Source organism: Anolis carolinensis, chromosome 1 (assembly GCF_035594765.1).
Source record: "Anolis carolinensis isolate JA03-04 chromosome 1, rAnoCar3.1.pri, whole genome shotgun sequence".
Taxonomy (NCBI): Eukaryota; Metazoa; Chordata; class Lepidosauria; order Squamata; family Dactyloidae; genus Anolis; species Anolis carolinensis.
In genome coordinates, this window is record NC_085841.1 from 45811316 (window position 1) to 45827413 (window position 16098).

Consider the following 16098-nt stretch of genomic DNA (forward strand, 5'->3'; position numbering starts at 1 on the left):
TTGCACTTCGGCAGCAAGTTTGAATATTTTACAAGTGTTCTGCAGGTACTGAGGTTTCTGTAGGGAAGCATTCATGTAAATGTTTTCTCCCGTTCTAAACTGGTGAAAACCTAGAAAGAACAAGGTTAAGATTAACCATAGTTTAAGATTAAAAAATTGCAGACATTTCTGACTGACAGCTACACCGATGAAGTGAAGGAAGTACATCCTTCTGAAACTTGGTGAAATTAAGTTCTCCTAATGTCAAACAATGGGCCCCCGGTGGCACAGTGTGTTAAAGCGCTGAGCTGCTGAACTTGCGGACCGAAAGGTGCCAGGTTCAAATCCCGGGAGTGGAATGAGCGCCCGCTGTTAGCCCCAGCTCCTGCCAACCTAGCAGTTCAAAAACATGCAAATGTGAGTAGATCAATAGGTACCACTCCGGCCGGAAGGTAATGGCGCTCCATGCAGTCATGCCGGCCACACGACCTTGGAGGTGTCTATGGACAATGCCAGCTCTTCAGCTTAGAAATGGAGATGAGCACCAACCCCCAGAGTTGGTCACGACTGGACTTAACGTCAGGGGAAACCTTTACCTTTTACCTTAATGTTAAACATGCTTTAACACTATGTGTAAAGCAGGTCAACATGTTCTACTGACTTTGATTCACATAAATGGTTATCACATGAGCTTTCAGCCCCATCCTAGGATACTGCTGAGATTCAGCCAGGATGGAACCTGTCAGAGCCCATCACATGATGCAAAGCTACTTCTGGTGGGGCTCAGTGCCAGCTCCATGCCAGCTCCGTACACACTCATCTCAGCAGCATGCTAAGCACCAGACTTGTGAACATGGGTGTTCTCATAAGACAAGCCAGGGACAGCACTGAAGCAAGCCAGGCCCAGACAGTGTGAGATAGCAAGAGGGCAATGCTGGGCACTGCCCAATGATTTGCCCCGCTGCCCGACAGATTCACCAAGCTGCCCCAGAGATGCCCCCACTGTCCTCCGTCCTAAGGACCTCCATATAATGAGGTCCTTAGATATCTGTCATAAAGTGGAGAATATGTATACATCTGAAATAGTTTTTCTTATAGGATTTGATTTCTACATTATTTTGGTGCAACTTTTAGTTGCCATAGTTGTTTTTATTGATATTGATTTTGTTCTATTTCATTTGAAAATACCCTTTTGGTGTGAACCTCTGAAAGCTGTTTATATTGAAATAAATATTTTGCATATTAGCCTTAAATTTGATTACTCTGAAATAATTTTTTTCATTATTTCTATGGTAATTTATTTCCATGTGTGTTGCTTAAAGTTCAGCTTTAGTTCATGTCCATAATTTGCCCGAATATAGCCCACAAGATCATAGCTAATGTACATGCAATGTTTACACCAGGATTAGAAGATGTGCAACTCTCCATATACATATACATATACATATACATATGACTGCAGATCCCAGCAGCCATAGCCAGGAATAGCCTGTGATGGGGAATGTTGGGCATCTATAGTCCAGTTTTGATTTATGTTCAAATATCATGTTTCTGTTCCTAAATTTCAAATTCTTTCTCACTCTGATGTTCATTTTTGTGATACTGTACAAGGCATTCAGAATTTCTCCCTCCTTTCCTCAGGAATCTGATAATCTTTTGGCTCCTGCTCTTTAGGTGTATTTTGACTTTTTATTTACTATCTTATCTCTGGTATGATAGGCAAACACCCTGTCTCTTGTAGGAGTATGCAAGATACACAGGAATGCCTCAGTGAGTTAATTTGGTCTGTGAATCATGGCCTTTTCTTAAAATAACACTGAAACATATTAATTTTGTTGTTGCTGTTCTTATTGTTCTCAATTTATGCTTTCAAGATGCTTTTCTACTGTGACCCTTTCATGGGGTTTTCTTGGCAGGATTTGCTCAGAAGGCGCTTGCTGTTTCCTCCGAGGCTGGACGAGGATGAGTTAGCCAAGATCATCCAGTGGGCTTCTGTGCAAGGATTCAAACTTTGTTCCCCAGAGTTGCAGTCCAACTCTTAAGCTACTACACTATTCTCTTCATACTATCATTGTAACCCATGTGGCCAACTAATCCCTGCCTTTTTCTCTCTTCCAGGCTATGGTAACTTGAGTCCCAGCACAGAGGTTGCTCAAATCCTCTGCATCTTCTTTGCCCTCTTTGGGATCCCCTTAAACCTGATACTCTTAAACAGAATAGGGCAGCTGATGCTCTCCGCAGTCCAGCTCTGTGCCTTCCGCCTGGGAGAGAAGTTCCAGTGGCAGGTAAGCAGTCTTATTCCTTTATGACAGTGGTTCTCAACCTGTGGGTCCCCAGGTGTTTTTGGCCTACAACTCCCAGAAACCCCAGCCAGTTTACCAGCGTTTAGGATTTCTGGGAGTTGAAGGCCAAAACATCTGGGGACCCACAGGTTGAGAACCACTGCTTTATGGTAACTTAATACAGGTAGATAAAATCGTAGTTTTATCTGCCGTGACTTGAATTGTTGCAGAACCTTCAACCAGCCCTGTATTGTAAGAAGAATTGCCTGGATTGGCAGGTTAACTTGCAATTCTGATTCTAAGTTTCTCTTGTTCAGTTGTGGGTATAACATTTATTTCACCTCCCTGTTAAAAGCATATTCCTAAACATGTTTACTCAAGTAAATCCCACTGAACTCAGTGAGGCTTAATGCTTAGTGCTTAGCATTAATAAGCAAGGCAATATTGCAGCATAAGCTTTTGTAAACTGAAACTTTTTGCAACCTGATTAACTACCTCGTCATACGGGGTAATTTTGGTGGCATATGCCAGTTCCTCCCTATTTGCACTATGGAGCCCATTGGCTCCCATCCCATGACGTAGAGCTCTGGATAGCATAGGAATTAAGTAGATGGGGAAAATATATAGGGAAATATCACAAAGCTCAGGAAAGGTAGGTAAAGGTTTCCCCTAACGTTAAGTCCAGGAAAACCCACCCCTATTTTAAGGAGAGAGAAAAAAAACTTATTCAAGGGAGTCTGAAGTAAAACAAAACAGTCATGTGAAAACAAATAATGGTTAAAAGTGGCCACAGAATGCTGAGTGTCACTGTACAAGAAAACATAAAACCAATAGCAGAAAAGAGTAACCTACACATCTTTCAATCGTTTTGTTGCAAATACTAAGAGACATTTCAATTAAGCTAAGATACTGTAATTTACAAATTTTCTTTCTGCTGCTTTGCCACATTACTCTTAACTTGCCAACACAACCAGAAGTTGGTTTTCCCTTCTGCTCAGGTACCTGTTAAATGTTGGAACAGAATTCAGAAATTATGCATTTTCTTTTGTAATCTTTATGTTTAAAATGCAACCATTTCTGTAGTTTTTAAATGTAAAAGATTCACCACCCCCAGAATTTCAGAATATTTTGGTCTGCACTACATCACAGATCCAAGTGGCATGTGAATCATCGCTTCCATTCAAGCAAAAAAACCTTTCTATAAAATTTATCTGGAGTAGGAAAAAAGAGATTTCACCGAAATCTCATACAAGTGACTAAATATAGTGTCACTTTTAGATAGGTTGTGATAAAAGAATAGTAGCTGTTATTTTATTGAAAAGTTGTTCTAATTTCCTCCTATCTTTCCTCTTCATGTTTTGTTCGTTTCATATTATGTCTGGGCAGGACTCACATTCCTTATGTTATCTACTGACCTCTTGCCTACTCTATAAAGTGTCCAGAAAACATGATGCATTCTAAAAGAAGTTAGGATGGAGTACTCTTCCTGAATAGTTGTGCAACTTTTCTGCGAGTCCCTGGCTCAGCATAGGTTGAGTCTGACGCTATTCCACTGACAGTAGATGTCAGGATCCTATATGTATTACAAGTTAAATCCCTAAAGTTCTCACTCATAAAATATGTGTTTATGTCAAGATGAAAAAAGTGCCAGTGAAAGAAACTGTGATTGTGTTTTATTAAGAATGTTTTCTTTCTGTAGAAGGAGTTCCCAGGCCTAAAAATGACTTTCAACAAAAAACCACAGAGAGCTCCACATTATTATTATTATTATTAGTAGTAGTAGTAGTAGTAGCAGCAGTAGTAGTGGTATTTCCTACCCACAGCTCCTCATGGATCAAGGTATGGGATACCATATGTAATAGCAGTTAGAAACATTTAACATCGATTAAAAATATACAAACCTGTAAAGGTGACAGTGGGGAACCTCAGCTGCATATGACCTCTCTATCAATGGATGGAAGGAAGGATGGAAAAAGGAAATAAATTGAAGATAAAATCTGCCCCAAAATGTGTAGTGTTGCCTGCCTTAATCTATGAGAACCTCCTTTCAGTTCCCATTTGTGGTGATTGCTTCTCATTAGTCATGGATCATGAATTTTCCTGGAAGATGGAAGTTCAGATCCAAGCTAAGCCATGAAATGCTGGGAGAAACAATATCCAGTTTCTCACTGGTGAATGAGTCAGGGTGACCAATAAAGGCCAAACCCACAGAATTGAGAAGGATCAAAAGACTCTTGAAAGACCAGACAACCTCCTCCAGACACCAGCCTTTCCAATCCAAGCCACAGTCCACCACAGTTCGAGGTCAGATCTGTTGTGGCAAGGTGCTTACATAGCAAATAAACTGAGATTACTTGGGCAGATGGTGAGTTGTGCTGAGGTTCCCATTTCCGAGACACCAGATCACTGGTTCCCAGCCTTGGATCACCAGATGTGGTTGGCCTGCATCTCTCAGAAGCCACAGCCAGCATGGCCAATTATCAGATATTCTGGAAACAAAAGTCCAACTCCATTTGAGGATCCAAGCTTGGGAGCTTCTGTTTCAGAAGAACCATTCATAGTGGTTCCCATCTGCAGGCTTTCATGCCTTTAACATGCTACTGAAAATGGCTAATTGTAAACCAAAAGATTGAAAGGTTTTTTAACAAAGATTTTTTACAGATTTTTTAAATCAAACAGTCCAAATCTCATATCATCATGGAGATAGAGATTTTTAGTGGGATTAATTTGAATTGAGTTTTATTGCTTTTCCCAACAAGAGTTCTGTGATGTTTTTAGTAGTACTGTGTGTCTTAACTGTTGTAAGATTTTATATTTATATGGATGATGTTTATGAGTTATAATTAATATGTCTGTTGGGAATTATTTTTCTTCTGTGTAATGAATGTGATTTGTCTTTTTCATTTAGTTGTTTTGATTTAACCTTTTTTGAATTGTAAGTGTGACTGATATTATATACATTGTTTCCTCTTGTTGTAAGCGGCTCTGAGTTCCCTTGGGGAGAGAGAGCAGGATATAAATAAAGCATTATCATCATCATCATCACCACTACTACTAGTAGTACTACTACTATATTTTTAGCTTTTTCTTCATGTTTGTAAGGATTTTTAGAAATACATGTTTTTTTAAAATAATCTGAGTTGCCTCATCTCCAATATTGAAATAAACACCAGACATGATACTGTTGAACCAGACAGGGAAAAAAGAGTTAACCTCTCAAAATGTAGAGATGCTAGAACTTGAAAAGCATGCTTTTGGGAATCCCACAACCAGGCTGGCTAGAATCTAGAGAACATGCTTCTGTCCACAGGTAACGGACTAGTTTAAATACTGTACATCCTTGCAATTATCCTTCCTTAATAAATTGGCTCCTTCCAAATAAACCAAAAAGTTTTCTCATTATCCCTTTTTTCCCCTTACTCCTGTCAAATGCTAGCTTTGTTACTACAGATATAGTTTCTTCTCCAATCAGTTGCATCTGAAATGGGGAACCATGACTTACTATCAGTTTACATAGTATAATTGTTTAATATTCTGGTTAGGTTCCTCCACATTTCCCTGTTTTGGACCTAATCTGGACCTATGGTATAATGAAACCTGAATTACAAAAGTAAATTCTATGCAAGAAAAATTATTCCACCTAAACATTAGGAAGAATTTACTGATAACAAGAGCCATTCAATGGTGAAATAGACTGCTTTGGAGAGTGTTGGACTCTCCATCTTTGGACAATCGCTAACAGATTTTAAATAGGCATCTCTCAGGATTTCTTTAGTTGTGTATTCCAGCATGACAGATGGTTGCACTAGATAGCTTTTGAATACACACAAATTTTTTTGCAACCTGTCATGCAAGGGGAGGAAGGCACAGACTTATTACTCATTCCCAAACCCCATTTCCTGCCTTCTTAGCTATGATTTACAAGCCCAGGAACATGATATCCCTAAAGGCCCATTACGGTCAAATAGTGCACAGTGGTCTTGATCATAGACTCTCTGTAGTCCATGATCATCATGTCCTCCCCATATATATTTAATTGTGATATTGGTCCAATAAGAATGCATTCCTCTTTTGTAGAATCATTCAACTTTCAGAACCTCTCTACTCTAGGACTTTTTCTTACAAGAAACACAAGAATATATCCATCTGTCTGTTTCCTTAATTTTTAAAAAAAATATCTTTCCAGAAAGGAGCAGCTGTCCTGACACGGACCTGTGCCCTGGTTGCTGGCCTTTTATTGTTTTTCCTACTACCTCCTCTGTTGTTCACTGCCATAGAAGGCTGGACGTATGAAGAAGGATTCTACTATTCGTTCATTACGCTAAGCACAATTGGCTTTGGGGACTATGTAATTGGTAAGTGCCTGTACTTGGATGGGAGTTTACCAAAGAATAACAGTTGTTGTAAGCTATATTTCAAAAGAAGAAACTAGCAAAATCAGCTGCATAGAAAACCATCATCACCATAGATGATCACTCGTGGTTTGGTATGATTGCCTTCCAAGGGTTGAGGCTTGGCAGTGGGTCCGCAAGTGACTGTGGAGGCCTATTCTGGATCCACGCGGTCTTTCACATTGAGGACATAAATTTCCGGATGGAAGGTGATCATGTCAAGAGTTAGCTCAGGCATGGGCAAACTCCAGCCCTCCAGGTGTTTTGGACTTCAACACCCACAATTCCTAACAGCCTTGTGGGAGTTGAAGTCCAAAACACCTAGAGGGCCAAAGTTTGCGCATGCCTGGGTTAGCTTGTTGTGCTTTCTTCTTGGAATCGTTTTCCTTTCACCCTGTATTCTATGTAATTCAAGATCAACAGATGACTTGAAGGCATGCACATACACAAGTACTCCAGATTTCTCAGAGCATAGCAAAAGTTATCATTTGGGATTAAAATTACCACTTCTACCCCTGTTGCTGTACCAACTGGGAAGTAGAAAGAAAAACACATAGAAATCCAACCCACCCATTAATTAAATAAGTAACTTTCCTAAGCCTATCATACTAGACAAGAATTTAAGGAAATTTGACAAACTACTAGGTTTATTTAGCTTGGCTGGGCATTTTATGTATTTGTGTATGTGTTCATTTCACTCTATATTATTGTGCTGGATGACAAATGGCCTTTCAGGTGTGAGTGCAATAAAGACAATGAATGAAGAGTTGGTGTGTAAACATTTGCTTCCACTGTTGTGACCTACATAGATGTTTTCAAAAATAAAATATAGAAATACTGTATTTAATGTGCACTGTAGCAAAGTCAGAGGAATTCCCGACATCGTGTTGTTCTCCTTAATACAGAGATATCATGATTGTTCAGGGGGATATGTTTCCTGTGCGCAAACTATTGCATTATAGCAGGAAACAAGTATAAAATACAGCCCTTTACCTTTACCTGCCAGGCATTTGACCTTTATTTTTCATGATGAGGTATGTGAGTAATGGAATCAGCCGTCAGAGCAGTGTCTGTTAGTTACGCTTCTCTCATTCATAGTTTATTTGAATAACACATCCTTGAGTGATGAAATCACCAGTCAGTGTGTTCTTTGTGTTGGTCTGTGACCTGGGCAATCCCCCATCCACTCCCAACATTCTCCAGACTGTCTACAGTTTAAGGATTTCAGTTCTCTCAGTCATTAAATATATCCTAGCAACTGTTTAAAGGCCTGCTTGCTGTAGTTCATTATAAAATACTTAGTATCAAATGGCTAATTTTCAAATTGTCCTCCTCCTAAGAACATTATGTAAATAGCTAACAACTGCCTAACACCTGCTTGCTTTAGTTCATTATATGAAATACTTAGTATCAAATTGCTAATATTTAGATTGTCTTCCTCTTAAGGATATTGTGTAAATAGCATCTATGTTTTCTCCTTAGGCATGAACCCCGAGCGCATATACCCCACCTGGTATAAGAACATTGTGTCTCTTTGGATTCTCTTTGGCATGGCATGGCTCGCCCTGATCATCAATCTTTGCATCAGCTTGCTGGAGAACTCCAGTGGCCTCTGCCAGTGCTGCAGGAGGAGGAGTAGAGAGATGGAACAAGACTTAAACAATGCCAACCCAAACAACAATTTGGGGCCTGAGGATAAAAACAACCACAATGAGAAAGACACCAAACTTGTGGTTCCGAACTGAACATTTATAAACTCTTTGTTCCCACTGAAGACTTTTGATTTTATTTTTAAGGAGAGAAACCGCTGGCTGGGCACTCCATCTTCTGACACAAGCACAGGTTGACTGAGAACTGCCTTGCACATGTTGCCTTTTCTACATAGAGCTTAATGTGGCATAGGATGAATATAAAAGTACATGCCATTTTGTGTGTAATCAACAGTACGACTTAAACAGTTGCAAGGGCAAGAGCTGGGAACAAGTTCTAGCAATACTCATATCACTTGGTCTGATCATCACTATTTCCCAACCTGTGGAACATGTATGGAGGTTCCTGGTGAGGTTAAACACTTGGGCAAGATGACTAAGGGTGTGGCACATCTGACAGTGCTCGCGGATGGTCACCTGATGAGCTTACAACATAATGGTCAATGATATCCTTCCCACCACACTGAGTATCTGTCTGTATGAGAAGGGGCTTATTGATGTTTATTGTGCCTTATTGACTCTTACTCTTTATCAACAGCAGCTAACTATAGCCAATAAAACAGAAGCAAAAAATTGGGGAATTAACACAGCAATTTGTATATACTCAAATAAAATGTATTTTCATTCTTTTAATGGAACTGTGTTGTTCCAAAAATTACCATTTTTTGTTGTTATGGTTGTAGTAGTAGTGGTTGTAGTAGTAGTTGATGTTGTTGTTGTTGTGGTGTGCTTTCAAGTAGTTTCCAACTTATGACCGATAGGTGAACCTATCACAGGAATTTCTTGTGCTGAAAGTGTGTGACATACCCAAAGTTATCCAGTGGGTTTCCATGGATTGAGCGGAGAATCAAACCATTGTCTCTATTCCAACACACAAATCACTACACCTTGTTGGAAAAGCAAAGTAAAATTGTCCTTTTCAATTATCTGACTTTTGTTTTAGACATTACTGTTTAGGGTAATATGTGGTTCTTTTTCTGGCCCAAATGAATGTATGAAAGAATATCTTGCAATCTTAATTAAATAGAACAGGGCTATTTTTTATTAAAAAAAACTAGCAGAGTCAAAATAAATGAGATGTGTACTTTGCATATAACATGAAGCTTTTAAAAAATGCAAATAACTCAGGAGGACACGGTGGGGGTGTCTATTGTACAGAAAATGAAGCCCTTTTTCCCCGCAACTGCAGATTTCTGGAAAATCCCCACCCACCTAAGCTAGGAAAGCTACAAGAGAAAATTTCTAATTGGCACCACAAATGAAGAAGAATATTGACAAGATGGAATGTGTCCATTAAGGGTGACCAAGATAATAAAAGCTCTCAAAGCCAAGCCCTATGAGGACTTGTTTAGGGAGCTGGGTATGTTATGATTTAATATTTGAAAGGATGACACATAATAATTGCATGTTAATGCCTTTTTTGATGGAAAAGAGGGGTGTGACTATTATGTGAAGAAAATAGTGCCTTTGGTTTGCCAGTTTCTGGTTGTTGTTTTTTTTTGGGGGGGGGCGGGCTTTCTTAGCTCTGAGAGATGGAGAAAGAATGGAGAGGGAGAGCTCCATTAAAAAACACCTGTTTTTTTCCCAGAAAGGAGGGAAAGCAACTGCCTGCAACAATTACATGAGGAAAGAAGAAAAATAAACCCTCAATTTTGGGACCCCCCAAAAGGGGTGCAACCATTACGCAGTGAAATGCAGTAAATGTTTTGGGGAGTGTGTGTGTGTGTGTAGAGAGGGGGGGGAGATAACCTCAGAAGCCATGCCCGGTGATGCCTTTTTTAAACAGGAAATTTACTTCTGTTGCTTCCTGCTGCTAAAAATAAAATAGATTATTTTAGCCAAAAAAATACCCCAGATGGCAAAAACGTGACAGAATTGTCCACTTTCCACCAGAAAATATTTGTTAACAGAAAATTGATTCTTATTATTTTAAAATTTTTGTAGGGATATCTGGTGGGTGGGAGGGAATGGAAGTCCTTTGAGATTTCTTGGAACACTAATACGACCCCTAAACTCCCAGCAGTTGCCCACCCATAATCTGTGGCCATGAACAAGGAATGCAAAGAGACACCAGCAGATGTGGTCACATTGTATTGGCTAAGGTCCTTCTATAGAATATCAAGCTCAGATCATCTTCCTTTTGATCAATTCCAAAGATCACTACAGCTTCTCAGCTTCTCAGTCATATTCTACATATTATGACTGAGTTTGTAGCAGGATGAGGCATCCCTAGCAAAAGGAGATGTATTATAGATAGGAAAAAAAAACCCATCACCCATAAAATAGTTGTCTGCCAAAACCATGGAAGGTTATCCGTTCAAGGGTGATTAATGAAAAACACGCCAGAACAGCAGCTATCCTGCTTGTCACAAATGACTTGGATTCTTCCACAGTCTGCATTGGAAAATTACAAGAGATATTTTAAGGTCTTTAAAGTTTTCTTCTGAGGTGATATATGTGGTTTAGTTTGAAGAACCATGCAATTATGTTTTTTTAAAAAAATATGTTTATTGAAAGTTCAAGACCAAATAAATCGTTCGCACTCTGTAAAAATATTCATTACATTCAAAACAAGGGACTGGAACATTTTGGGAAGTTTTAATCTTTGTTTTCCACCATCTGTGTCTTTCTACCTGACTGCATCCAAGAAAGAGGCGGGAGTGGGGGAGACTATTAGATTGTTTTTCTTCAGGATCTGACCCAGCCATGGCCATTCCCAGAAGACCCCAATCTCTCTTGTTTATTTAGGCCAGTGTTTCTCAACCTGGGGGTTGGGACCCTTGGGGGGTTGCGAGGGGGGATTCAGAGGGGTCTGCACATTCCCCCAATTGGCCATCTGTGCCAAATGGGCATATTCATTTCTAATAGGGCTTTTCTGTGTTTCCCTGTCCCATGCATTCAGTTGAGATTAGCTATCATTTTTCTCTCTACAGGCCTATGCTGCCCATCCTGAGACCTGCCTTTTCTCCTCATTGAATAAGCTCTCTGTGTAACAGTATGAAATGTCAGTTAGTCAAATTTGCTTATACTCTTTCTTCTCCATTTATTTTCCTTGTTTTTGAAACTTGCTTAGAATTTTAAAGAATGCTGCATTTTTAAAAAATATTGTTGTCATATCAGGCCTGGTGGCAATGCTGTGTTTTAATAGCTGCATGCAAAATACATTTTGTCTCTATAACCTTATGACTGCCTACAACTATTAATAGTACAGGAATCCTTGGGTGGCTGAGCAGAAATTAGCAAAATATTACCAGAAATGTTCCACAACTGTCCTTTGGCTCCTTAAAACTAGATAGGATACTTATGTTTGGATATTAGATTATGTTACAATCCTGGCCTCAACATTAATAATCCATATTATTTTGCAAATAAAGAAGCAGTTTGTTTTTTTAATCTGTATATATTTTATGTGACTGAATTTACAATCCAATAATTCCTCTTCTTAATTTTCCCATTTAGGTTATTTGAAGAAGAATCCCCACACCCAGCATGAATAAGCAAAGTACTATCCAAACATGGTCTTAAACCAATAATCCTTAGAGGTCATGGCTTTAAAACACTGACCAACTTCCCAATATTAAGTAACTGCAATATTTAGAAATCCTGTAATAATTCCAGAAAGAAAATATAAATTAAGCATAGTGTTCAGGACCTATAACTGCCAGCAGTGAATTTTGTTTCATAATAAAAAAGGAGAGGTAACAAGGCAGCGAGAAAAATCAAATTGTATACAATGGTGTAGTAAAATACTCTCCCTTACATAAAATGGTAAAATCAATGTTTGCTTTTGGGATTTTTTTAAAAGAATATTTTCAAGCAATAGGTGGTGGAATTCATGGATGCAGAATCTATGGATATGGAGGTCGCCTGTAGTTCAACAGCTCATTTTTTATTCCAGCTCATTTTCTTACTTCTCAGCTCTCATGTTAATACAGAGTGAGGCTGAGATTTCAAGGAGAGGAGGATTTCTTCCAACAAATAATGCGGGGGGAGGGATGGCAGGCAGGGCCTCAAATCTGTAATGTGCTGATTGTCCAGCAGCAGAGTAAAAGATTTAAATAATATTTAAACAATAAAAATACAAAGCACAACGTAATACATCCACAGGAATCTAAAAAGAATGCAGAAAAATACAATGACAGCTCATAGAGAAGGGTTGTGTTCTGTAATTACTTTTCTTCTATAATTACACAGCTTTATTCATTCTGAAAATTCCAGGGAAACTGGAAAATAATGTTTAGAGTAAGGCATACAAACAAACTATAAACGGTTGGTCAGCCTAATTAGGGGGAAATGTGATTTTATTTATTAATATATGTCTTGTGTGCTCAGGCAGATCTTGGAATGGGGGTAAGATCCGTAAAATTAGTTTGACATTCTGAATCAATCCAATTGAACTTTTCATCTGGTCAAACAGCTGGGGGGATATTTTTCATTAATTTCCCAATTAACTTAATACAAATCCTTTTTTTTTCCTTTTCCAATAATGGGAATGTTGTGAGTGGAACCACAGATCATAATCTTGGGAGCTTCCTCTGGGTCCACTATTACAACCTTTTGGTATAGTTGTAATAGTGAATTGTAGAAGCACAGTATGGAAGGCTGAAAAGATCTATGATATATTAAATTTATGCAAACCATTCCTGGAGGGAGACATTATGGTGGAACGATACCCGAACATACAAGATATACAGTAAACTTTGCTAACATTGAAATCACTGAAATCTGTGCAAATATCAGACAGCCTTATTACATGTATATTTTACCTACACCTTCCAAATAAAATCAATCTGAAACAGAGATGGAACATTGCCAATCTGCCCCGTCTGTCCTTACTCATGGACTTTGATCTTCTGTCTGTTTGGATGTTTTCCGATGAGCCAGTTGGAACTATGCCTATGAGCCTAACCCACTTTTATCTCATTCTTAAACTTGCCATGCAATTCAACTGATCAAGCTGAAGGTCAGAGAGGTTAATGAACTTGAATGTCATTCTAGACGTGCAGAACTGCACAATATTGCCTTGATTTCTCATAAATACACATATACACATGACCTGTGAGGTACTAGCACTAGTTTCATGGAGGGAGAGAACATAGACAGGTGTTAAGACAATATACTCTGCATGAATCAGGTCCCATATTTAATTCCTGTTGCAACCTAGTGAAAAATCTCTGGTAGAAAGTGAAGACTGTAGTTGGGAAATTTCCTGTTAATTCAGAATTAGAAGGTAAAACTGCATATTATCAACACAAAGGATTGACAAATATTAAATATTTCAGTTTAACAAATCAAAAAGTTACCAATTAGGAAATAATCAGGGCCAGCTAACACCTCCCAACAAAGGATTCCCCAAGGCAGGAAACAGCCAGGCTTTGAAGCTGCAAGGCTATTCAATGTTAATCAAGGTGGCCACTGCAACATTCACACATGCCTCCAACAGACAAAGAGTTTTTCTCCCACCCTGGATATTCCACAGATATATAAACCCCACTTGCCTACTTTTCCTCACAATCTCTGAGGATGCCTGCCATAGATGTGGACAAAACATCAGGAGAGAATGCTTCTGGAACATAGTCTGACTGCCTGGAAAACTCACAGAAACCCAAAAAGTTAAATGCTGTTAGTCTTTGAGTGAACCTGGCTAGGCTTAATTTTTGAAGGTAATAAAGTGGAAGTTTACATAAAACCGAGGGGGGGGGGGACACCCTCCCACACAGGTTACAATAACATGATGTTTGTGTGTGTAAAGTGTAACATTCAACAAAATCCTTAGATACAATTTTCCCACTTAGGACTTTAACACACAAGACCGAGACAGCATAATTACGGTTGGATAGAAGTCCTTTTGGATGGAGCTTACCACACAGCCTTGCGTCTCTCCCATTGGGCTTGGACCATGATTGCAAGGTCTCCTTTAACTGATGGGGGAAAGCCATCATTTAATGTAATATCCCTGTTCTTCTACCACTCTTCTTTGTGTGCTAATGTCCTTCTACTGTGACCCCGACATTGCAAAGTGGCGGGAAGGTCTTATGAGAATGCCAAAACCGCATGCCTGCAAAATAGGTGGAGAAAAATATTTTTTAAAAAACCAGAACACATGCTGAGTAGGGCAATCACAGGGTGCAGGGTGAGACTGTGCAGAAGACTGATTACAGGACTTTGAATCAGCAATTTGCCATTATTGAGTTATTGCAGTGAGGTATGAAAATGATCATACCAATAATGGCATGTTTCCATTTGCTTAAACAATGTGAAAAAACAAGCAACTGTATTAATATCCTTAGATGACTTTGAATGGTTCACATTCCTTCCTAGCAGGTTTAATTCAGAACTCTAATGCTATGTACAGCCCAAATACTAGGTTTTCCAAAACATTTGCCTTCTGTCTTTGCCCCGAAAATAAGTATCTTGGCCCTCTGGTGTACAGTTTTAACACTTAAACCCTATTAAAGATTTGTTCCTGAATTTCCTTTAATTTGGCTAGTCTGGGCTACTTTTGATCTGTTTTCTGCTGATGAAGAAATCTCCCTGCTTTTTCAAACCAATCTATCATTTTCAGCATCTGGAGATAACTTCAAATTCAACAGATAACTGCTATCTTAGTTGCCTTGAAACATGATGGAGTGGTTTCCTTTTGAGGATACTTAAAAGCAAAATGCTTCTTGCATTCTTGAGATCATATCACCTGGGAGGAGTTAAATGCCATGTTGACTACAAACAGATGTTTAACAAAGAGGCACCAATCTGGAGATGTTGTCAAACATCACTGTAGCCATTTCTTCAATTCCCAGAATGAGTAAACTGGGACTATCTGTCCAAGATATGGTTTATCTTGGATCGTCTGACTGCTTTGATATTGCCTAGGGATTAATGCAGTTTGCTTTTTGTGGAAACCTAATGATTGTTGTTCTAGAAATGTCTATAAAAAGAGAAGAAAGGAAACTGAGCAAGGAAAATATACTGTATTTTCTGGGATATAAGACGACTTTTTAACCCAGGAAAATCTTCTCAAAAGTTGGGGTTTGTCTTATACGCCAAGTGTCATCTTATAGGGCAGGTGCTGACACTTCCGAGCTGGAATAGAGAATCTGCGATCACCGCATATGGTGGGGGGAGCTTAAAAACCGCCACGGCCGCATCCCTGACATATGCAGCAACCGTATGAAAGCACCAAGGGCAGAGCTGTACAAGTACAGAAGAAGAAAATCCACTCACCAAGATTCATGGAAAGAACTGACTTAATGGTCCCAATGACGAGATGAGGGGGCGCCTCACTGGGAAGGTGTAAGTGAAGGGCGGGGCAAGCTGCCGGTGTCCGGGACACCTGAGGTATGGGAAAAAAAGAAATAGAGCAGTGCTTTGCCCAGAAAAAACACTTCTTTCACCCGTCCTGCCTGCCCTTGTATTCTATTACTGTACCTCCTTCTCTGCCTCTCAGATCTCGCTCTTGAGGACTCAGTGAAGTGATGCAGGCGCACATGCGCGAGATCTGAGAGGCAGAGAAGGAGGTACAGTAATAGGATACAAGGGTGGGCCAGACGGGTGAAAGAGGTGTATTTGCGCTACCGCTCTGATAGTCTTTTTTTTTTTGGTGTGTGTTGGAAGAGGAGTAGTCTTATACAACAAGTATATCCCAAACCTTATATTTAACTGGAAAAGTTGGGGGTCGTCTTATAAGCCCAGTCATCTTATACGCCAGAAACATGGTACATAGTTTTCTCTAGTAAAGTA

At 39.3% G+C, this 16098-nt stretch overlaps 1 protein-coding gene and 1 long non-coding RNA gene across 4 annotated transcripts in view; one reads left to right on the forward strand and one right to left on the reverse strand.

Moving 5' to 3' along the window:
* The window catches only part of kcnk17 (potassium two pore domain channel subfamily K member 17), a 34948-nt gene extending 25661 nt beyond the window's left edge, over nt 1–9287 (forward strand). Inside the window, exons 3-5 of the mRNA XM_003216052.4 lie at nt 2098–2264; nt 6448–6616; nt 8135–9287. Coding sequence (XP_003216100.1) covers nt 2098–2264; nt 6448–6616; nt 8135–8397 — 599 coding nt within the window. The 3' untranslated portion in view covers nt 8398–9287. The remainder of the gene's footprint in view (nt 1–2097; nt 2265–6447; nt 6617–8134) is intronic.
* The window catches only part of LOC134297054 (uncharacterized), a 94817-nt gene that overhangs the window by 20184 nt on the left and 58535 nt on the right, over nt 1–16098 (reverse strand). For 2 of the 3 annotated variants that reach the window (XR_010003786.1, XR_010003787.1), the window contains exon 2: nt 14225–14419. This is a non-coding gene — a long non-coding RNA (uncharacterized LOC134297054). Of the gene's footprint in view, nt 1–8162; nt 8393–14224; nt 14420–16098 lie in introns of those variants that run through there. The other variant, XR_010003785.1, reaches the window with a different exon arrangement.